The sequence below is a fragment of the Apis mellifera genome, linkage group LG2 (assembly GCF_003254395.2).
Source record: "Apis mellifera strain DH4 linkage group LG2, Amel_HAv3.1, whole genome shotgun sequence".
NCBI classification, from domain to species: domain Eukaryota; kingdom Metazoa; phylum Arthropoda; class Insecta; order Hymenoptera; family Apidae; genus Apis; species Apis mellifera.
In genome coordinates this window covers 10,004,074-10,026,443 of record NC_037639.1, presented here as the reverse complement: position 1 = coordinate 10,026,443, position 22,370 = coordinate 10,004,074, and the positions used below count along the sequence as shown (strand labels likewise).

Here is a 22,370-nt window from a genome sequence, read left to right as displayed (position 1 = left end):
TCAAGTATAATCCAATTGATATTATTGCTTTGAATGAAATTTAAACATGTGTGATATTTATCATAAAAATATGCAGAAAGCATATTTACTTTATTAATAAGAAATTGATCAATGTACGTATTACATTGTTTTCTTCGTGAAAGTTTCTTTTTCATTTAATATTTGATAGCATATTTTTATAAAAAATATTTATATATTTATACTTTTTCTATTATTTTATTATTCATTGTGAAAATTACAATTACATTATTATCAAATAGTTTACTAATATTTAATTAAATTTAATAGTACTAAAAGAAAGCTTTAAGTTGTCAATGATCTTAATATATGAATGAAATCTTGACTTACAATATTTAATAAAATATATATTCATTTACAAAACGAATTACAATTTTAGATGTGAAGCACTTACGATATCGAAGCTGTTAATAATGTTGTTTGATGATGTTAGCGATTATGATAGTCGAATCGAGACATCGAAATTATTAATGATGCGGCAAGACTTTTCTTCTAATGCATTGGATGTCAATTGAGAGACATAAGACTTCTTATTCATCTTCACTGTCTGGTAAAGTATTTAATTCAATCTTTTTTAAACTCTTACACATTAAAAATAGAATAATATGATATATGCATATATAACAATGATATAAGTTTATGATTATATACAGAGCAGTGATGAATTTTGAAAAAAAAAGTAAGTATAGTGCTTTGCTAAAAGTTTGCCAAAATATAAAAATATTAAACAAATATAGTATTATGTACGTGATATTACTGATAGCTTACTTCAAGTATTCTTCAAATACCATTTCTTTGAATTAAATAATGATTACAATTTCCAAACAATTTTTCATAATATCATACTATTATTGAATAATCTTCAAGGAAACATATTCAAAATGCACCCTATGACTTCTATCAATAATATCTTTGTACAGGAAATTCTTTGCTATGAAAGTGAAATATTTCAATAAATATATTTTCTTCAAAAATCTTTACACAATATCTTTTTTTTATATTTTTTTTCATAAACAAATAAATAAACATCTATTTATTCATTCACAAAAATTTCTCATTAAAAAATAAAAATTATAATCTTATCTTATTTGATTATGTTTGTTATCCGAACATCAGTCAAGTTCTCATTATCGTTGTTCCTTCAATCCATCAATTTCTTCAACCAAAATATCAAAATTTTTAATTGTTCGTACGCCTGTCAAAAAAGTAGAGCCAAGCAGAGATTGTGATACTACACAATAATTGTATCGTATAGTGAATTTCATTGATTGTACTATGACAAACGTGTAGGAGAATCTTTGAAAAAGGGTAAACCAGCCGCCTATAGGTTAAATTACTACCCTCTTCCACAATCTTCATACGAGTGAGTGGTAAAATGATATAATAGAAAATCCCTCCGTGCATGAAAGCAGATCACGATCAATCGTTAATTGAAACTCGCGCTTTTCAATATTATTTTACGATCTCTTGATATTTCTTCACGTTTTATGCATTTATGTATATCGTTCTCGATATACATAATACAAAATTCGATAAATGATGAAAACGCAGAACTTAATCATTATGACAAAACTGAGCAAAAAATTCAAACAGATGTATTCTAGAACTTTTAACCAAGAATGATCCTTAAATTTTGTGCAAATCTCAATATCCATACGTTCAATCGTACGTTAAAGTTTATAATTGGCGTTGCAATTTTTTTTTTCAAATATCAACTTTCCCGCGTTTATGGTTAGATCGAGAATTAGAATATTGATGACAATTTCATCATCGATTGATCGAATCGTTCGAATCGTTCGAGAAGTTTCGTTGGATCATGCGCTTGCGCAGTGAGGTTAGAAATTAAGAGTGAAAAGTGTTCTATTTGTTTTCCCCTTGTGCATTTTCATCGACGATAATCATAAGTTTAGAAATTGATTTTTCAAAAACGAAGGAAAAGATCATAGACCAGGTACGAACATATGATTACCGTTTTCTTTTCGATTATTTTCGGGATATGAATAAAGTTATAGTTCGATCTTTGAGATATGTTTCATGGATGTTTAAATTTTCGATAGATTTGAAACGTTTTTCTTTTTAATGTTGTATATATAATTTTCGAATATATATATGTTTAAGAATGTTTAAATCAGATATAATAAAATAAATTGTAAAATAAATTGTACATAAGTGAAGAAGACACATGATCGGACATTGTCGAATCTTTTTCTTATTAAAAAAGTTAGAATATGTGATATAAAATTGTTTCTACGTAATTTTTAATGGGAAATTTGCTCGTAAGTAATAATGTTTTAAATAACTTCACGTAATATATTCAAATATCCCATTGACATTTTCATAACCTATGAAGTCGTTTAAAAAATATATTAATTTCATAAATTTAATTTTTCAATGAGATTTAATTTTTTGGTACTTACATCGGTGAAAGTAGTTAAAGACATTTCCATCATTTTGGCTGCTTTGAGTTTCATTGGATAATTAGACATAGCAATAATTAATATCAAGCAACGCATATTTTTGATCGAAAGGCGATACCAATTTATCGTACTTGATGCTTGGCTTACAATGTAGTTCTATTAATAAAGTTATTTAGGATAAAAATGAAAAAATCAAATGAAAAAAAGAAAATAATATCGTACCTCGTCTACAAGCATTTGTCCAATGTAACAAAGTATAAAAACACAAAAGATTATAGATATTTGTAACGTGATATAGACCACGACAGCCATTGTATTAGTATTCTCCAATTCCTAAAATATATTTATCCTATACTCTTAAAAACTTGAAATATTTAACATATTCATACCATTAGAATACAATAACCCACAAGACACATCAGACACGTACCACCGATCATTTCGATTAAACATATGTATTCTGTAACTGTTTCAATATTTTTTAAAAATCTGTTAAAAATTACATGCATTAAAATATACCTAAAAATCTTTCTTTTTCTTCTCTAATTTATTTTAACTCAAATTTATCATTCTGAAAAATTTTTACTCACCTCTTTATTTTCATTTGATATTCAACAATATCCATAATCTTTCTTTGAAGCGTCACTTCAGACATATCCGACTTATTCACCAATTTCTTTATTTTATTCACCAGGATCCTCAGCATACTGCACGCATGAAGGACCAACAATGCGGAAATACCACAAGTACCACTGATCACCGCGTAAATTGCCATTCCAGCCATAACTTGTAGCACAAACAATATCTCGTAAATCGGTGATTGTTGCTCATTTATAATAATGAAATAACTGGGACAAGGTAACGGTCTAATAGTAATATTGTCAGCAGTAATAACGGTTCCCTTCAGAAGGGGAAGGATCGTCCGATAGCATAAACCGCCGCCATACATAGTGAACGCAGCGATCAAGACAACCCTCCTTCCGATCTTCATTTTCGAGCGAAAAATCAATCGTTCTTCTTCCGTGGCTTGTATCCAATCATGTCTGATCGCGTGTAATCCTTCTTGGATCTCTTTTCTTCGCCAAATAATGATGGTATATTTAAAGAACTGCATGCTACAATTAATGATCGGCCCCATGAGTTTCAGCCTCACCTTGCTGTTCTTCTCTTTCAGAAACACGTACGCCAGAGTTGGAATCATTATCAGAAAAAAAAGGAAATATGTGAATATATGCCCCAATCTTTGGAGTGCTTTTAAAAAGAAAGAGGTAGAAGATGAAATCGGCCATGCACCGATCGTTGCCAAAATCGGTTTCACGAATCTCGTGGCGTATTTCAAATCCTCCTCCGCTTTTGCTATTTCAGATATATTTTCCATGACTGAATGCTTCGATGTGACTGATCACGCGCGTGGCATAGCAAAACTGCACGGAATTCGGTTTGGTATTAGAACATTGCGCTTGCGTATATGGACTCAACATTGAATTCATATCATTGAAACCAATTTTATAGAAGAATAGAAAATTGGTTGAAATTACCAGTTTCAACTTTCCGCAAATGGCGCAAGTTATTCCATGGACAGAAGGTATTGCAATGAATGAAATTTTTTAAATTGAATATTTCTTATTTTTGGTAATTAAAAAAAAGAAGAATGATGAAGAATGGAAATTATGAAAATGTTTGCATAAATTCTAGAAGCGTCAATATATAATTTTTTATAGAAGATTTCATAAAATTGCAGAAAATTGAGATACATATTTAGAAATCTGGCGATATCACATTTGCAATGGTTTGAAGTTTTCAATAAACGTTTGTAAAGTTTGTGTAGTACAAACAGTTATTATCTAGATGGTAAGTAAAGGGGAACAAGTTACATTCTACAGTTGCGGTTTAATTATTAAAATTCTGCGTAAAACATAGAAAGTAACGTGGTAAGGTTTTTTTGAAATTATCTGTTTCGAATGTAAGTTGAAACGATTTCATAGTGAAATACAAAATGACTGTTACTTTGATCGTCTTCGTGAGTTAGAAAACAATTTATTACCCGCTTTAGTATGATTCAAAAGTTTTATCGTAATAGCAATTGCAAGAATCAATATTGTGGAAAATTTGAGTGTATGTTGTTTGTGGAAAAATTATATATATACATATATGATAATATAATTCTGTAATTTTCTAAAAAAATCGTTTTAGACACAAAAATATACTGACTATTTTATAAAATATAATAATTCAGGTAACTTTTCGTAACATGTTCAGGTATCCCACCGTCGCCTTTATGATCTGGAAAATAAAAAAATTAGAACCCAGCAGAACTAATTTAATATAAAAAATGGAGAAGTCTAATTTCTCGATACGTACATCGGTGTAAGTAGATAAAGATATGTCTACAACTTTACCCGCTGTGAGTTTCACTGGGTAAGACGACATAATGATCACCAATATTAAATTTCGTGCTTCTTTCGCAGGAAACCGGTACCAATCTATCGTGATGGACATTCTTCTTACATTATTGCCCTGAATGAAGTTTAAACGTGTGACGCTTGTCATGAAAGTGTGCAAAAAAAAACAAAGCACATATACTTCATCGATGAGAATTTGACCAACGTAACACATCGTGAAAGTGACACCGAATACAGATGCTTCTAACAAAAGATAGATTATCGCAGCTGTGGCATCGCTATCTTCCCATTCCTGAAACATTGACATGTTATGTTATGGATCATTTAAAAAAGAAGAAAAAAAAATTCTATCTTTAAAAGAAGCTTTAAAAGAAGCTTTCGTTCATACCGTGATAGCACAGTATCCAATCACGCATCCTATGCCTGTCTCATCAATGATCTCGAGCAGGAAAAGATACGTGGTAATATGTTCAACATCATTTAAAAATCTAAAATCAACTTCCAGTTACAGTGCACATAATCTCTTAAGTTATATTGAAATATCAACTTTTCTTTCTTTTTTATTTTCACTCACTGTTTGATCTTTGTCTGATAACGAACAATATCCGTGATTTTCATATGTACAGCACTCTCGTTAATATCCGGCTGCTTCGTAAGCTCGTTTATCTTTTTCACTAAAATTCTCAGCAAGCTGGTCGCATGCAAGCAAAGCATGGCGCACATACTTGTCGTACCGCACATAATTGTGTAACTGAGCAATCCACCGATGACTTGCAGCGTGAAAACTATCTCGTAATTCGGAGTGATTTGTTCGTTGAAAAATATGTAATAACCGGGACACGGTAGCAATCTTATGGTCGTGTTATCCGGCAAAAGTATTCTACCTTTCGAAAGAGGAATAAACGTTCGATAACCCAGACCTGCACTGTACATAATGATCGCTACCACTGACATCAACCTGTGCCCTATACTCGCTTTCCTGCGAAATATCAAGCGATCCTCTTCCGAGATGTTCATCCAATCTTTCTTCATCTCGTTTAACAAGTGACATAACTTGTTCGCCGATCGTAGTACCAACGAGTATCTGCACAATTGCAGATAACCGTTTATCAACGGTATCAATATCTTCACCTTCTTCCTGCTGTCTTTCTCTTTCAAGAAAAAATGCAGAAGGCCTGGTATCAGTATAATTAGTTGCACCGAGTAACACATAAAAATCAAAATGCAATTTCGAGTTCTCGAAAAGGATGTGGAAGATGTTGCGCGATTCGGCCATGCGCCTAACTTTCCCAGAAGCATGTACGCGAACCATATGGTGTGTCTCATCCCATCCTCCGCGTTCCCTATTCGTGACATTTTTTTTAATGATCGGTCGAACAAGATGACAGGTTGAAACGCAACTCCACTGCGTAACGTAACTGGAAACGGCGATGATTTCCGAGACTTCATTGCGCTTGCGTGTTTAAAAATTTAAATATCCGCGAATTCAACGTCGAATCGTTACCGTGAAACGATTTTTTTTACACGCGGATCGTGGAATAGGGTTTTGAATTTTTACAAAAGGATAAGAAAATTGGACGAAATTACCCGTTTCAACTTTCCTCAAAGAGCGATATTGTGTATCGGAAGAGTAGAATTTTTTTTTTTTTTTTCTTTTGATATGATCTTTGGTCGTTGAAGAAATGATGTTTGTTATGATAATGTTCGAAGAAATCGTGTTGTGTATTATTTTCAGAAGGGAATTGAATTGTTTGAAAATCTGACGACTTCGGGCTTGCGATGATTTGTAGTTTCTACCAGACGTTTTTCACTGTCCATGAAGTTTACACGGGGTAAGCACGGTTATTACAGTGATAGCAAGTAAAGGGGGACTCCTGTGTTTCAATTATTAAAATTTTACGTAAAACGGGGACAGTAACATCGATTTTTAGAATTATATATTAAAAATATAAAATAGGATTATTCTATACTTGATATAAAAACTTTGATTTTTTTAAATGATTTGGAAGACATATTTTATCAATGCTATGAATAAAATTAAGCAATTAAAAGAAAAAAAAATTACAGATTATGTATGCTGTTTACAAGGAAATTTTTATGTAAAAATCTTACTTATATAATATAATACTTCATATCTTTCAAAAGAAATTTTTATCGATTTCAAAGTTGTGAACAAGAATAGCTATTATTGATGTTTCAACAGATATTTGACTAATTTAAAAAATATGATAATTTACGTAACTTTTTGCAACATGTTCAAGTATCCTACAGTTGTCTTTATGATCTGGAATGTAAAATCAGATCCATGTACGAGATATGAGAAACACAAATTAATATTTTGATACATACGTCGGTAAAAGTGGCTAAGGATATGTCTACAACTTTTCCTGCTGTGAGTTTTACCGGATAAGATGACATAATAATCACTAATATTAAATTCCGTGCTTCTTTTACAGGGAACCGATACCAGTCGAGGGTGATAGACATCCGTCTAACATTATTGCCCTGATAAAAATAATGGTTAAAACAAAATTTCTGTGATAACCATGAATCTATAAAGGATTATAAATATATATATACTTCATCAATGAGAGTTTGACCGACATAACACATTATGAATGTGCAACTGATGGTAGATACTTGCATCATAAGATGAATTATCATAGCTGCTGCGTTACTGTCTTCCCATTCCTAAAATTACAAGTATTATCGTAAGTAATATCACTATTTTCCTTTTGCACAATTTAATTGTCACTATATAACTTTTACACATTAATTTTTACACACAGATTACAAGTTCATAATATAAACAGATGATCATTTTATACCGTGACAACGTTATATCCAATCACACACCCTATACTCGTTTCGACCATGATCTCAAGAAGGAAAAGGTACGTCGTAAGTTGTTCAACATTCTTTAAAAATCTGAAATCAAATTATTACACATTACATTAAATTAATTACACATTACTCATCTCCTATACTATTTTCATTTCTCCCTTTCACTCACCCTTTCACCTTCGTCTGGTATTTCACAATGTCCACAATTTTCTCGTGCACAACCACCTCGTTCACGTCCAACTGTTTCGTAAGCTGGTATATTTTATTCAATAAAATGCGTAACAAGCTGCTCGAGTGTAGACAAAACATCACGCACATGCCAATGGTACCGCACATAATGGTATAGGTAAGGAGTCCACCGAGGACTTGGATGATGAATATAATCTCGTAAATCGGGCTAACTTGTTCGTTGAAAAAGACGAAGTAACCCGGACATGGTAGCAATCTCTTGGTCGTGTTATTGGGTAAAAGGATTCTCCCCTTCGAAAGCGGGAGAATCGTTCGATAACCCAGACCTGCGCTATACGTGACGATCGCGATCATCGACATCACTCTGTGCCCAAAACTCGCTTTCGCGCGAAATATCAATTGATCCTCCTCCGTGGTGTTCAACCAATCCTCCTTCATCTCGTTCAACAAGACTCTCAATTTGTTAGTCCATCGTAACACTAATGAATATTTGCATAGTTGCAGGTAACCGTTCACCTGTGGTATCATCATTTTCATTTTCTTTCTCCCGTTCTTCTCTTTCAAAAACACGTGCAAAAAGCCTGGAACCAATACTATTAATTGCAACGTGTAACAGGTAAATATCAAATACCAATTGAAAATCTTTGAAAGTGTGGAAGATGAGACGCGGTTTGGCCAGGCGCCCAGTATTCTCAGAAGCGGATAAGCGAACCACACGGTATGCCTCATCCCGTTTTCCGCTTTCCCTACTCGAGACATTTTAATGATCGATAGAATGGAACTGTCTACGTTGTGACAAAAGATATCAATCATTTCAGGAGACTTTGTTGCGCTTGCGTGTTATAAAGATTTAAATATCCGCAAATATGAAACGATTTTAATGCATGTGGGGAATAATGCTTTGAATTTTTACAAAAGGATAAGAAAATTGGATGAAATTACCGCTCCTCCCGATGCATGCTCCCATGTGAGAAGTTTTATAGTATCTGCTATTTCTTTTTCTAAAAACGGTTTCAGAAAAGTTCACCAACAATGAGGTAATATTTTTTACAGAATTCAATATATATTATGCGTATAAATTTAAATATTTTGTACGTGTATATTTTTATATATTAAATATATAAATTTTATTCTAATTCATAAATTCAACATGAAGAAAAAAAAATAAAAAAATGTAAAATAATAAACAAATATAATTCTTTTCAGCATAATTGAATATAATTATATACCTTGAATATATATAAAAATTTTATGAAAATTAATAATCGATATTCATAAAGAATATCTCACATATACACACGTGATAAAAAAAACATTAAAATATTATGAACACACGTACTTGTGGTGAAATTAAACACGTAAACTTTCATGGATTTACGATTTTTCAAAGAAAAATGTTTTTATTGGTTGCAAAGTTTACACGGGAACCATAATTACCGGAATGATATATAAATGTGAAAGGGTTTTATACGCGAGGGGAGCAAGTTGCGTACAAAGTTCCGTAAAAAAAAATAGAAGAAAATAAAAATGACAATAATATGAAAATTATCTTTTAATCTCAGTCGACTGCTTTCTGTTGTATCTCACGTATTTTTCTTTCAAAAAATGAGCTCAAGCAACTGTTCGTAATATGTTCAAATATCCTACAGACGTTTTTACGATCTGGAAAATATAATTAGAATAATGTATGAAGAGGATAATTAGGAAATTTAATTTTTCTCTTATAAATACATACATCGGTAAACGTGATCAACGATATATCTACAATTTTGCCAGCTGTGACTTTTATTGGATAATTCGACATGATAATAACCAGGATTAAGCCACGCGCCTCATTCACAGGTAACCGATACCAATCCAATGTTACAGATATCTGTCTGACTTTATCGCTCTATAAAAAATAAGATTTAAAATATATTTCACAATTTCGTGATATTTATATTTGTAAAATAGCATACTTCGTCAATGAGAAGTTGACCGATATAACAGATCGTTAACGTGCAAAATATACAAAGGAACTCCAAAATAAAATAAACTATTAAAGCTGCAGCGTTACTGTTCTCCCATTCCTATAAAATATAACCATATAACGTTATACTATCACGCTTAAAATAAAATAACCATCTTGTAATTTATATTTCAGGATCGCGTACCGTGATAAGGCAATATCCGATCACGCAAGCTCCACACACGTATTCGAGAATTTCGCAAAAATAAAGATAAGACGTGAGTTGTTCGACGTGATTTAAAAAGCTGAAATGAGATTTCGTGCGCTCCATAAATATGAAATACAATCATCTTCTCTATATAAAAATATATATATCAAATTTTTACTCACTCTATAATCTTCATCTGATACTCGACAATATCCGCGAGTTTCTTACGCACAATCGTCTCGCATTCATCAGACTGACAGGTAAGATCGTTCATCTTGTTTATTAGTATCTCCAATAAACTGCACATGTGTAGACAAAGCATGGTAGTAATTCCCGTAGTACCGCACAGAGTAGTGTAATTGAGAAATCCACCGAGGACTTGGATGGTAAAAATGATCTCGTAATTCGGTGTAACTTGTTCGTTGAGAAACATGTAGTAACCGGGACACGGTAGCAATCTTACAGTCGTGTTATCCGGAAGAAGAATTCTTCCTTTCAAGAACGGAAGAATCATCCGATAACCGACGCCAGAACTGTACATAGCTATCGCTATTGCTATCATCATTTTGTGGCCAATGTACGCCCTCGTGGTGAAAATCCACATATTTTTGTCTGTGGCCAACGAGTAATCTCTCTTCACCTCCTTTAATATTATGTTAAACTCCTTTATTTGTCGTAACAGAATCGTATACTTGGACACTTGCGTTATACCGTTCATATGCGGGACAAACATTTTAATTTTTCCTCCTAAATTTGCTTCTTTCAGAAAGATGTACAAAATCCCTGGGATCAAGACCATCAATTGAATGAGATAACAGATAGATATCAAACAACATTTCAGAATTGTTGAGAGAACGGAGGATGGGGAGGATTTTGGCCAGGCGCCTAATATTTTCAAAAGCGGATACACGAGTTTCAAGGAGTAAGGTTGTCCCATTGACTTCCCTTTTAACGACAATCAAGTCAGAGCTCGTACGTGACTGGCAGTGTTGGAGAAATGATACTCTCGTTTCCAAAGATTTCATTGCGCTTGCGTGTGATGAAATGTTAAATATGTTCGCAAATTCAGATGCGAATTGCTGTTATTAGAATAATCGTGAAGCATGAAAAGATTGTGAAACAGCTATTTGAATTTTTACGAAAGAATGAGAAAATTGATTGAAATTATCCCTGTATATCCCTAGCATCGCATGAATGTTGTACCCCATGGAGAAACTTGTAATTGTACCTTGATATTTTTCCATAAACTTGGACTATTTCGATTAATATTTATCTTGATAATTTTTCAAAATCAAAGTTTGGGATGAGAAAAGTGTAAAATATTTGGAAAAATATCTACAATTATATATTGTAAATTCGAACATGATGCACAAGTTATAATGATGATTTTTTTTATAATTTTATAGAATAGTACTGCATCGTTTACAAAGTTTGCCGCTACCATCTCTGTCGTGATAAATATAAAATAAATACAAAGGGTGTGCTGAAAGAACAAAATTGTACACAATTTTCTCATGATTGCAGTTCAATTGTTTAAATTTCGATTTGAAAGGAAAGTGAACAAAGTGCTGTGTACATAGTAATACCATTTTTGGCTAACGTATCATATGGTAGATTTCATGGTAGTTTTCTAACAAACAACGTACAATTTTAAGTAACTTGTTGTAATATATTCATATATCCCACTGAATTCTTAATGATCTAAAAACAGTAAGTAACAAAAAGTATGTAAAAAAAATAATAACAGCACAAGTCCAACGTTTTCATACTTACACTAGTAAAAGTGACTAAGGACACGTCTACAATTCTTCCTGCCGTGACTTTTATTGGATAATTCGACATAAGGATTAATAATATCAAGCTGCGCGCCTTTTTCACAGGTAATCGATACCAGTTCAATGTGCTGCATGCTTGTCTAACATTCTCGCTCTATTGAACATAAAATTTCCGATAAATGTCCTAGTAATTAAATAATATTTGATTTATCTTTATCCATAAATAATAATAATAAAAAAAAAGATATACTTCGTCAACTAGAAGTTGACCAGCGTAGCATACTGCGAACGTGCCAATGAAGCAAGTTATTTGGAAGATAACGAAAATTACTGTAGCCATAGTATTGTTGTCTTCCCATTCCTAAAAGATATATTATTGGTATCATCAATCATTTTCAATGCTTTTCAATTTCTTTCGTTCGTACCGTGATAAGACAATATCCAATTATGCAAATGATCAGTACTTCGAGAATAATTTCGAAAAAATAAACAGAGGGCACGAATTGGTTAAGGTCATTCAAAAATCTGAAATGAATCATAATTCGATCACGTTCCTTATTAAATTCTTCGTATTTCTTTTTTAGAAACTCACTCTATGATCCTGGTCTGATAATCGACGATATGGGCGATCTTCTCTTGCACGACTTTTTCGTCCTTGTCATTCGTAAGCTCCATCACCTTGTTCGTCAAGATCTTCAACAAACCGCACATATGCAAGCACAGCATCAAACAGATACTCTTGGTTCCGCATACAGCTGTATAAATGACAAATCCGCCGAGAACTTGAAGGGTGAAGATTATCTCGTAGTTGGGGCTAACTTGCTCGTCCAAGAAGCCAAAGTAACCCGGGCAAGGTAACAATCTTATGGTCACGTTGTTCGATAAAACGATTTTTCCTTTCGAAAGTGGGAGAATCGCCCTGTAAAAAAAGCCTCCACCGTACATGGTGACCACGACTACCATGGTCAGCTTGTGCTCGATGGACGCCCTCGTGCTGAATATTTGCCGATTCTCCTCGCTGGCTGTCATCCAATCCTTCTTTATCTCGTCCAATAATTTGGCAATTTCCTTCGTTTTTCGCAATAGAATCGTGTACTTGGCCATTTGCACGATGCCGTTTATGTGCGACATCAACAGTTTAATCCTCGACCTGCCGTTTTTCACTTTCAGAAATATGTACAGAAGGCCTGGGACCATAAATATCAATGTGAGCAAATACGAGAGAAAAATTATAAAGTAGTTTGATATTTTGGCGAACGCGGATGACGAGACGCTCAATGGCCAATAGCCGAGCATTCTCGAGAACGGATACGCGAACCAAAAGGTATGCCTTATGCCGTCTTTCGCGTTTCTAATTCGGGCCATTTTTTTTAATCGAACGATAGCTTGTTCGTGACTGATGCTTACTGCACACGATCATATCACCCCTTTGGAGAACTTCATTGCGCTTGCGTACATGAAATGTTAAATACGCAAATTTAGAAATGAATCGCTGTTATTGAAACAAGTCTTAATCCAAGAAATTATAGAATAGATTTGAGTTTGTACGAAAAGATAAGAAAATTAGTCGAAATTATACGTTTACGTGAATTGAATTTTATGATGAATTTTTTTTTTTTTTTTGTAGATGAAAAGTTTCGTTGCGATAACATTGATATTTTGTATTTCGCGGTATTTATCTTTTCGATGAATGATTTTTTGATGATGATTTTAAAATATTTTATATACGTGTGAAAAAAATCGATATTTACTTTATTACTTCTACCATAATTCAAAAAACGATAATATTTCTATAATTTTTTGTAATTTTCTAGAAAAAGTTTTCCAAAGTTTACAGTTTGCAGGATGATTGATTACCACTTTGATGAAACAGATATGAAAGGGTTTAATATATCGTGGGGGACAAGTTTTCTACATAATTATGAATCAATTATTAAAATTCCATACAAGATGGAAGGAGAACAATATGAAAACGGATTTGAAACTCTCTGTAAATTTGAAAATGCATTTATGTTCAATATAATTTCATTCAATTGCAGTCTATCATACGCTTCATTATGTAACAAATACAATTTGTTGATCACAACTACAATTGATTATCAACAATATTAGTGATATCGATTTAGTAGAATTATTTTCGAAACATAGAGTAGAACGGACGTGCTTCTCTCTACTTTCCAAAAAATTAATCTATAAAACTAATTTAATAAAGATTATAAATAAAATATCGAAGTGTAAATAATCGTAAATAAATTAGAGAGTTAGTTTTCATATTCTTGCAAATATTTTTTCAATATAAATACTAAAAATATTTGAAAATAGATTATCTCAATAAAAAGTAACGTGCAAGTGTCAGGTATGCAAATAGAATTTATATTATGATTATTAAAATTTTATATAAAAAAAAGAAGAGATATTGTAATTACAGTTTTTAAAAATATCTAACACAAAATAAGTTCAATAATTTAATTAATTAGCAATAATAATTTAGATACGTAAAAAAATGATTGAGAAAATATTTTTTTCTGTATATATTTTTTTCTAATTCTCTAAATGTAATGAAAGATATGTTTCTATCTCTTTATTTATATTACTTTTTTTATTTTATAAAATATATATAGAAATAGAATAGTAGAAATAGAATAGTAGAATAGTAGAAATGATAATTTTTTCATACTTACATAAATGATGAAGATGGATAAGCATACATTATATTTATAATGTATTTATAATTTTGACCATCATTAGTTTTACAAAATAATTGGATATAATGATCATCAATATCAAATACTAAGTCTTTTTCATCCAAAAAAATACCAGTTTAACATGATGCATGTTTGTGCTAAATTATTGAACACTGAAAAGAATGTTCAAGACAAAATAACACATTTTATCAATGATAATTAAATTAATATAATAAATGATTAAAATGCAAAATATATAAAAAAAATTCTATATATAACATAAAATAAAATATTAAAGCTGCTATTGTTTTTTATATTTAAAATATAATTAACATTATACGTAGAAATGATCATTCTCTAATTTTTTTTTTTTTTTTTAGGATCATTCAACCATACCATGAGGAGGCAATATTCACGTTGTATTCAAGAATCTTGCAAAAATAAAACGTAAAATAAAAAACTGAAATTTGTGCACTATTAATATAAATATAATCATTTTCTATATAAAATATTCATATACGATATATCAAATTTTTAATCAATTATTTATACTCACTCTACGATCTTCATTTGATATTCAACAATATCTGTGAACTTCTTACATATATCTCACTTCCATCAAATGAACTGGTAAGATCATTCATCTTGTTTATTAAAATCCATAATAAATTGCACATGTATAGACAAAACATTATACTAAATTCTATGGCACTGCACAGAATAGTATAATTGAAAAGAGCAGCGAATTTATATAGTAAAAATAAACTCATAATTTGATATAAGTCGTTAAAAAATATGTAGTACCTTAGATAGTGATTTTATAGTCGCGTTATTCGATAAAGGATAATTTTATCTTTCAAAAAAAATCACTTGATAACTGACATTTGATAAAGTATGTTATTTCTATCATCATTTTGTAATCGATACTTCATTGTAAATTTTAATTTAATAGAAAATGGCGTCTTGGCTTGCATTTAATATTTTCAAAAGCAAATACTGGAGTTTCAAAAAGTAAGATTATCTCACTGATTTTTTTTTCAATTAAATCAAAGCTCTATACTTGTGGAAATGGTATTAGTTTTAAAGAATGCTATTTATTATATATTGTTTATGAAATGCTACGAAACTTTATGCAAATTTAATTACGAAATATATTTCATTATTGTTAATAATGAAAATTTTTATAAATAGGAAAATTAGTTAAAATTATGTATATCTCTAATACTGCATGAATTGCATCCCTTGGAGAAGGGATCATCATAATAACAATTTCATATTTTTCCATAAATTTCAAATATTTGATATTTCAAGTATTATTAATTTTTTAAAGTCGAAATTTTTGATAAGAAAATTTTAAATGTTTGGAAAAATATCCTACATACATATACAATGCAATAATTGTGAGAGGATTTAATATTCAATAAATTCAAATAACATATATAATTCAAGCATGATGTACAAGTTATAATAGTGATTTTTTGTAATTCCTTAACGCATCGTTCACGAAATTTGAAATGAATAAATTATTACCATTTCGTTGAGATAAATGTACATTGGAGGAATAAAATCATACACAATTTTCTCATAATTGCAATTCAATTATTTAAATTTTGATTTGATAAGAAAGTGAACAAAGTGCTGTGTACATAATTCAATATCATTTTTGGCTAATCACATAATAGATTTCATGAATCTTCTAAAAAACATAAACTCTTACGTAACCGTACGTAACATATTCATATATCCCACTGCACTTTTAATGATCTAAAAAAAAATATGTACATGTGCAAAAAAATGTGTATAAGTCTGATATCTCTATGATACTTACGCTAGTGAAGGTGACTAAAGATAAATCCATAATTCTTCCTGCAGTTACTTTTATTGGATAATGCGACATAAGGATCAGTAATATCAAGCTGCGCGCCTTTTTCACAGGTAATCGATACCAGTTCAATGTGTTATATGCCTGTCTAATATTCTCGCTCTGTTACAGGTAAAATTTCTGATAAATGTCTGAATCAATATTTAATATTTATTATCTACAAATAATGATAAACGATTTACTTCATCAAGTAGAAGTTGACCGACGTAGCATACAGAGAAGGTTCCAATGACGCAAGTTACTTGGAAGACAACATAAATCACCATAGCCATAGCATTGCTGTCTTCCCATTCCTAGAATGCAACTAACAATATATCACTGAAATCATCATTATTTTCAATATAACACGAATCATCCGTACCATGATTATGCAATAACCAATTATACATATAATCAATACTTGGATAACAACTTCGATAAGATAAATAGCGGGTACGAATTGATCAAGTTGATTCAAAAATCTGGAATGAAGATTTTCATGGATTAAATTACCAAATTTCTAATACGATCAATCTCCGTATTCTTTTTCGATACTCGCTCTTTGATCCTCGTCTGATATTCAACGATGTGCACGATCTTCTCCTGCACGACTTGTTCGTCACTGTCATTCGTAAGATCCATCACCTTGTTCGTCAAGATCTTCAGCAAACCGCACATATGCAAGCACAGCATCAAACAAGCACTCTTGGTGCCGCATAAAACTGTGTAGATGATAAATCCTCCGAGAACTTGAAGCGTGAAGATTATCTCGTAATTAGGTGTGGCTTGCTCGTTCAAGGAGCCGAAGTAACTCGGACAAGGTAACAATCTTACTGTCATGTTGTTCGGTAAAAGGATTTTGCCTTTCGAAAGTGGAAGAATCGTTCTGTAAAAGAAACCTCCACCGTACATGGTGACCACTATTACCGTAGTCAGCTTGTGCTCGATGGACGCCCTCTCGCTGAAAATTTGTCGATTCTCTTCCGTGGCCAACAGCCAATCCTTCTTTATCTCGTCCAATAATTTGCTAAATTCCTTAGCCCGTTGCAATATGATCGTATATTTAGCCATTTGCGCGATACTGTTGAGATGTGGCATCAACAATTTAATCTTCGTCCTGGGATTTTTCACTTGCAGAACGTATAGAAGGCCTGGGATCAAGACTATCAATTCCAAAAAATACAGGGTAAAAATTGTGAAGGAATTAAAAAATTTGGTGAACGCGGAGGGAGAGACCAGCGGCCAATAACCGAGCGTTCTTGAGAACGGATATGCAAACCAGAAGGTATGCTTTAACCCTTCTTTCGCGTTTCTAATTTGGACCATTTTTCAATCCTATGAAAGCTTGTTCGTGACTGACCATATTGCGTACGATAATATCTCCCTTTAGGGAAGATCTCATTGCGCTTGCGTACATGAAATGTTAAATACGTGTACAAAGAAATGAATCGCTATTATTGAAACGGAGGGATTGTTGAATAGCGATTTGAGCTTTTACGAAAGGATTGAGAAAATTAGTTGAAATTATACGTATGGATTATGCTCGAATTGTACGGTGAATTTCCTCTGCGGAAAAGTTTCGTTATAATAATACTGATGTTTTTTTTTTTAGGCTTCACCTTTTCAATAAATAAATAAACGATTTTTTTATGGTAATTCTAAAATTTTGAATCTAATATTTTGAAGTATTTGAAAAATATTTTATATGATAATTATAAAAGAATTAAATTTTTATTTTATTTTATTTTTTTTTTTTTTTTGATTGTAATTAGAAGTTACGATAATATTTTTGTAATTTTCAAGGAAAGTTTTTGCAAAGTTTATAGTTGATGGGATTGATGATTACCACTTTAGTGAGCATGATGAAATGATAGTATTCATAGAGGGCAATTTTCTGCATAATTATGTTCAATTATTGAAATTCCACATAAGATGGAAAATAATGTAAGAATGGTTTTGAAGCTCTAAACGATAGTGGAAACCATAATGCGTTTGAGAGCACAATATTATCTTTCAATTAAATATTGTGTATCATATGCGTCGTTCTATAAATAATTTGTTGATGCGTTGATGGCTATAGCGAAGCATCATAGCTATCGTGAAATATAGGAAAGGATAATTCTAGTCAACGATATTGATGATATCGTATCGATAGAGCTATTTCAGAAGCACACAGAAAAACGAATCGTATCTTCGAATAAAGATAGTGTATCATGTAAATAAAATATTGAATATATAAATAATTGTAAATAAATTAAAAGTGGAGAATAAGTTTTTAAATTTTTCCATAGTTTGTTCAATATATCCAGATATCATTTGAAAACAGATTACTATAATGGTAAGTAATGTGCAAGTATCATATATACAAAAGGTTACGAGTACAATTATACTATAATGATTAAAATTTTATAAGAACAGATAAAATATTGTAATTTCAATTTTTAATATAATCTAAGATAATAACTTAATAGATAAAAAAAAGATCAAGAAAATATTTTTATAATATCTCTAATATATTTCATGAATATTGTGGATAATATTAAGTAATTTAAGTAAAATATTAAGTAATTTCTTGCAACTTTTTTGATACATTCACATGCATTAAAAGATGAAAGCTGTATCAAAGAAATTAAATAATGTTATCTTCATAATTTAGAAAATATATTTTACAGAACATAAGAAAAAAATATGTTTATCTGTTAATTAATTTTACAATATAATTGGATATATAATAATTATCAAATACTGGACCTTTTTTGTTGGAATATCAGTTTAACGTGAAGCATGTTTATATGTAAATTATTTATAATATATAATATATTTTATATTTTGTCGATCAGAAATTGATCAATATAATAAATATATAAAAAAATATATAAGAACTCCAATATAAAAATAAACTATTGAAATTGTCTCATTACTATTCTTTTAAGATATAAATAATGTTGCTCTTAAAGAATAACTATTTTGTAATTTTCAGGAACATTCAATTGTGATATGATAAGGCAATATTTAAACTGCATCTAAAATTCATATTTCAGTCATCATACACTGATCTAATAATTTCTAATTTATAAATACAATCTTTTACGGGATAAAATATACATATACAACATATATTGAATTTTTACTCACTCTGTAATCTTCATTTGATATTCAACAATATCCACAAGCTTCATAAGTACAAATCTTATCTCAATTTTATTAGACTGGTAAGATCATTCATTTTATTTGTTATATAATCTTCATTTAACTACACCCATGTAGTCAAAATATCATAATAATTCGTCTAATATCAATTATATCACAGAATGATATAATTGAAAAATATATCAAGAATTTGTATCGCAAAAATAATCTCATGATTCAGTATATATTATTCCTTAAAAAATGTGTAGCAATCTTAGTGTTTTTCGATTTAAAGATCTATTTTTCTAGAATGAAAGAATCCAATAATTTAATACGAAACAATGATTATTATAGCTATGGTATATATATATATATTCCTGATGAAAATTCACAGATTTTCAATTAATGATAAATAAGTAATATTTCTTCAATTTCAATATTATATTAAATTTCTTTATTTATCACACTAAAATCATATATTTGTTTGATATGCGAAATCAACATTTTAATTTTTTCATGATAATTTTCTTCTTTTCTTTTCTGCAAAATTTTATCAGATTTCTGAGATCAAGTTAAATGAAATAAAAAATAAAAGACTAAATCTTCTTTTTGGTAAAGTAGAAATATATTTTGACTATGTGTTTATATTTAAAAAAAACGAATAGTTTCATGATGTTTAGGTACGAATTATGACAAGGAATAAAATTATTCTATTGTCATAATTCGTAATTGCTAACATTACTGTACTCATTTCAATTTTATTGTATTTAAGAATATGAAATGTTACAGGATATTCTGTTACTGTTATGAGAATAATCGTAAAACACGAAAAGATTGCGAAACAATTTAAATTTTTATGAAAATTGGTTGTATACATCTTTAGCATAAATTACATTTTATAGAAAATTATTTTATTGATGAATTTATTTTTTTGTAAACTTTAAATACTCGATACCTCGAATATGATTATTCTGATAATTTTTCAAAAATCAAACTTATAATAGAAAATTATAAAATATTTGAAAAAATATCTTACATGAAAATATATATTTATGATAATTGTGAGAGAATTTATTATTTATAAATTCTAGCATAATGACTATAATTTATAAATCTCCAGAATATCATTGTATTGTTTATAAAGTTTACAATTATTACTATTCTTTGGTAAATATAAAATAAATAAAAAGGATACTGGAGGAAAAAATTATACACGATTTTCTTCTCTAATTACTTGATCCAATTATTTAAATTTTAATTCAATAAAAAAATAAATATGTGCTGAGTATACATAATTCATTTTTGGCTAATTGCATGAATTGTGTAATAAAATTTCATGAATCCTTTAAAAAACGTAAGATCTTAAGTAATTTGTTGTAACATATTCATGTAACTCACTGCAGTCTTAATGATCTAAAAATAAATGCAAATAAATGGAAATAAATATGCAGAAAAAATGCATGAATGTTTATATTTTCATACGTACAGTAATAAACGTGACTAATGATAAATCTATAATTTTTCCTGCCGTGACTTTTATTGGATAATTTGATATAATGATCAATAATATCAAGCTGCGCGACTTTTTTACAGGCAATTGATACCACTTCAATGCAATAAATGCCTGCCTAATATTCTCGCTCTATTACAGGTAAAACTTTTGTTAAATATCCCATCAAACTAATGTTTGATATTATATTTTTATCCATGAGCAACAGATAATTTACTTCATCAATTAGAAGTTGACCGACATAGCATACCGAAAAGCTGCCAATTAAGCAAGTCATTTGGACGATAACATAAGTAATTAAACCCATACCATTACTCTCTTTCCATTCCTAAAATGTAACTAACAATATGTTATTGAAATTTACATTATTTTCAATACAACGTGTCGTTCGTACCATGATTATACAGTAACCAATTATACACATAATCAGTACTTGGATAAAAACTTCGAAAAGATAAATAGTGGGTACGAATTGATCAATTTGCTTCAAAAATCTAAAATGAAGATCAAATTACACTTTCTAATTCGTACAATTAACTATATCTTCCTTTTTTTTCTTTTTTTCGATACTCACTCCTTGATCTTCATCTGATACTCAACGATATGCACGATCTTCTCCTGCACAACTCGTTCGTCATTATCATTCGTCAGTTCCATCACTTTGTTCGTCAAGATCTTCAACAAACCGCACATGTGCATGCATAGCATCAAACAAATACTCTTGGTGCTGCATACAGCTGTATAAATGACAAATCCGCCGAAAACTTGCAGGATGAAGATTATCTCGTAGTTGGGGCTAACTTGCTCGTCCAAGAAGCCAAAGTAACCCGGACAGGGTAACAATCTTATAGTCATATTGTTCGAGACGATTTTGTTTTTCGAAAATGGAAGAATCATTCTGTAAAAAAAACCTCCACTGTATATAGTGATCGCTATTATCGACGTCAGCTTATGCTCGACGGATGCCGTCCTGCTGAAAATTCGTCGATTCTCCTCCGTGGCTATCGACCAATCCTTCTTTATCTCGTCCAATAATTTGTCAATTAGCTTCATTTGTCGTAATAAAATCGTGTACTTAATCATTTGCACGATACTGTTCAGATGCGGCATCAACAATTTAATCTTCTTCTTTGGATTCTTCTCTTTCAGAATTACGTACAGAAGGCTTGGGATCACTACTATCATTTGCAATAAATACGAGATAAAAATTATAAAGGAATTTAAAATTTTGGAGAACGCGGAAGAAGAGACGCTCAGTGGCCAGTGGCCGAGCATTCTCGAGAACGGATATGCGAACCAAAAGGTATGCCTCAACCCTTCTTTCGCGTTTCTAATTTGGACCATTTTTCAGGATGAAAGCTCGTACGTGACTGATCGTGTTGTAT

At 30.6% G+C, this 22,370-nt stretch overlaps 7 protein-coding genes and 1 long non-coding RNA gene across 15 annotated transcripts; 1 reads left to right on the top strand and 7 right to left on the bottom strand.

The window, feature by feature from the left end:
• Nucleotides 1-352: 352 nt before the first annotated feature.
• LOC113218603 lies at nt 353-5,043 on the top strand. 3 transcript variants are annotated; one of them, XR_003304196.1, is made up of 8 exons: nt 353-568; nt 3,130-3,251; nt 3,324-3,529; nt 3,610-3,703; nt 3,801-4,020; nt 4,177-4,286; nt 4,695-4,802; nt 4,904-5,043. It is a non-coding gene; the product is annotated as an uncharacterized LOC113218603 (long non-coding RNA). The 3 variants fall into 3 exon arrangements; XR_003304195.1 differs by lacking the exon at nt 353-568 and adding an exon at nt 1,059-1,969; XR_003304194.1 differs by lacking the exon at nt 353-568 and adding an exon at nt 1,059-1,969 and having other exon boundaries at nt 3,130-3,529.
• LOC100577671 (odorant receptor 16) lies at nt 2,141-3,636 on the bottom strand. Its single transcript, XM_003250719.4, has 5 exons — nt 3,026-3,636; nt 2,825-2,924; nt 2,658-2,768; nt 2,436-2,591; nt 2,141-2,360 (listed from the first exon to the last, which is right to left on the bottom strand). Exons 1-5 carry the CDS (start codon nt 3,634-3,636, stop codon nt 2,310-2,312), a joined length of 1,029 nt encoding a protein of 342 aa, XP_003250767.2. The 3' UTR covers nt 2,141-2,309.
• Nucleotides 4,294-6,874, bottom strand: LOC100577715 (odorant receptor 15). 4 transcript variants are annotated; one of them, XM_016918034.2, is made up of 5 exons: nt 5,412-6,874; nt 5,226-5,325; nt 5,019-5,129; nt 4,797-4,952; nt 4,294-4,718 (listed from the first exon to the last, which is right to left on the bottom strand). In XM_016918034.2, exons 1-5 carry the CDS (start codon nt 6,284-6,286, stop codon nt 4,668-4,670), a joined length of 1,293 nt encoding a protein of 430 aa, XP_016773523.1. In that variant the 5' UTR covers nt 6,287-6,874; the 3' UTR covers nt 4,294-4,667. The 4 variants fall into 4 exon arrangements, with proteins under 4 accessions (XP_016773523.1, XP_016773522.1, XP_016773521.1 ...); XM_016918033.2 differs by having other exon boundaries at nt 4,797-5,129; XM_016918032.2 differs by having other exon boundaries at nt 4,294-4,952.
• A 39-nt stretch (nt 6,875-6,913) lies between these two features.
• Or14 (odorant receptor 14) lies at nt 6,914-8,665 on the bottom strand. 2 transcript variants are annotated; one of them, NM_001242965.1, is given in 5 exon segments: nt 6,914-7,121; nt 7,187-7,342; nt 7,418-7,528; nt 7,666-7,765; nt 7,851-8,629. In NM_001242965.1, coding segments are annotated over 5 exon segments (1,197 nt in total). In that variant the 3' UTR covers nt 6,914-7,070.
• Nucleotides 8,666-9,239: 574 nt separating this feature from the next.
• On the bottom strand, nt 9,240-11,220 carry Or13 (odorant receptor 13). 2 transcript variants are annotated; one of them, NM_001242964.1, is given in 5 exon segments: nt 9,267-9,532; nt 9,606-9,761; nt 9,829-9,939; nt 10,024-10,123; nt 10,209-10,963. In NM_001242964.1, coding segments are annotated over 5 exon segments (1,173 nt in total). In that variant the 3' UTR covers nt 9,267-9,481.
• A 322-nt stretch (nt 11,221-11,542) lies between these two features.
• Nucleotides 11,543-13,193, bottom strand: Or12 (odorant receptor 12). The gene is made up of 5 exons (NM_001242963.1): nt 12,394-13,193; nt 12,227-12,326; nt 12,052-12,162; nt 11,800-11,955; nt 11,543-11,727 (listed from the first exon to the last, which is right to left on the bottom strand). Exons 1-5 carry the CDS (start codon nt 13,164-13,166, stop codon nt 11,677-11,679), a joined length of 1,191 nt encoding a protein of 396 aa, NP_001229892.1. The 5' UTR covers nt 13,167-13,193; the 3' UTR covers nt 11,543-11,676.
• Nucleotides 13,194-15,864: 2,671 nt separating this feature from the next.
• Nucleotides 15,865-17,722, bottom strand: Or11 (odorant receptor 11). The gene is made up of 5 exons (NM_001242962.1): nt 16,906-17,722; nt 16,729-16,828; nt 16,550-16,660; nt 16,314-16,469; nt 15,865-16,249 (listed from the first exon to the last, which is right to left on the bottom strand). Exons 1-5 carry the CDS (start codon nt 17,670-17,672, stop codon nt 16,199-16,201), a joined length of 1,185 nt encoding a protein of 394 aa, NP_001229891.1. The 5' UTR covers nt 17,673-17,722; the 3' UTR covers nt 15,865-16,198.
• Nucleotides 17,723-20,691: 2,969 nt separating this feature from the next.
• Or10 (odorant receptor 10) lies at nt 20,692-22,357 on the bottom strand. Its single transcript, NM_001242961.1, is given in 5 exon segments — nt 20,692-20,888; nt 20,962-21,117; nt 21,203-21,313; nt 21,380-21,479; nt 21,560-22,357. Coding segments are annotated over 5 exon segments (1,188 nt in total). The 5' UTR covers nt 22,330-22,357; the 3' UTR covers nt 20,692-20,837.
• Nucleotides 22,358-22,370: the final 13 nt, after the last annotated feature.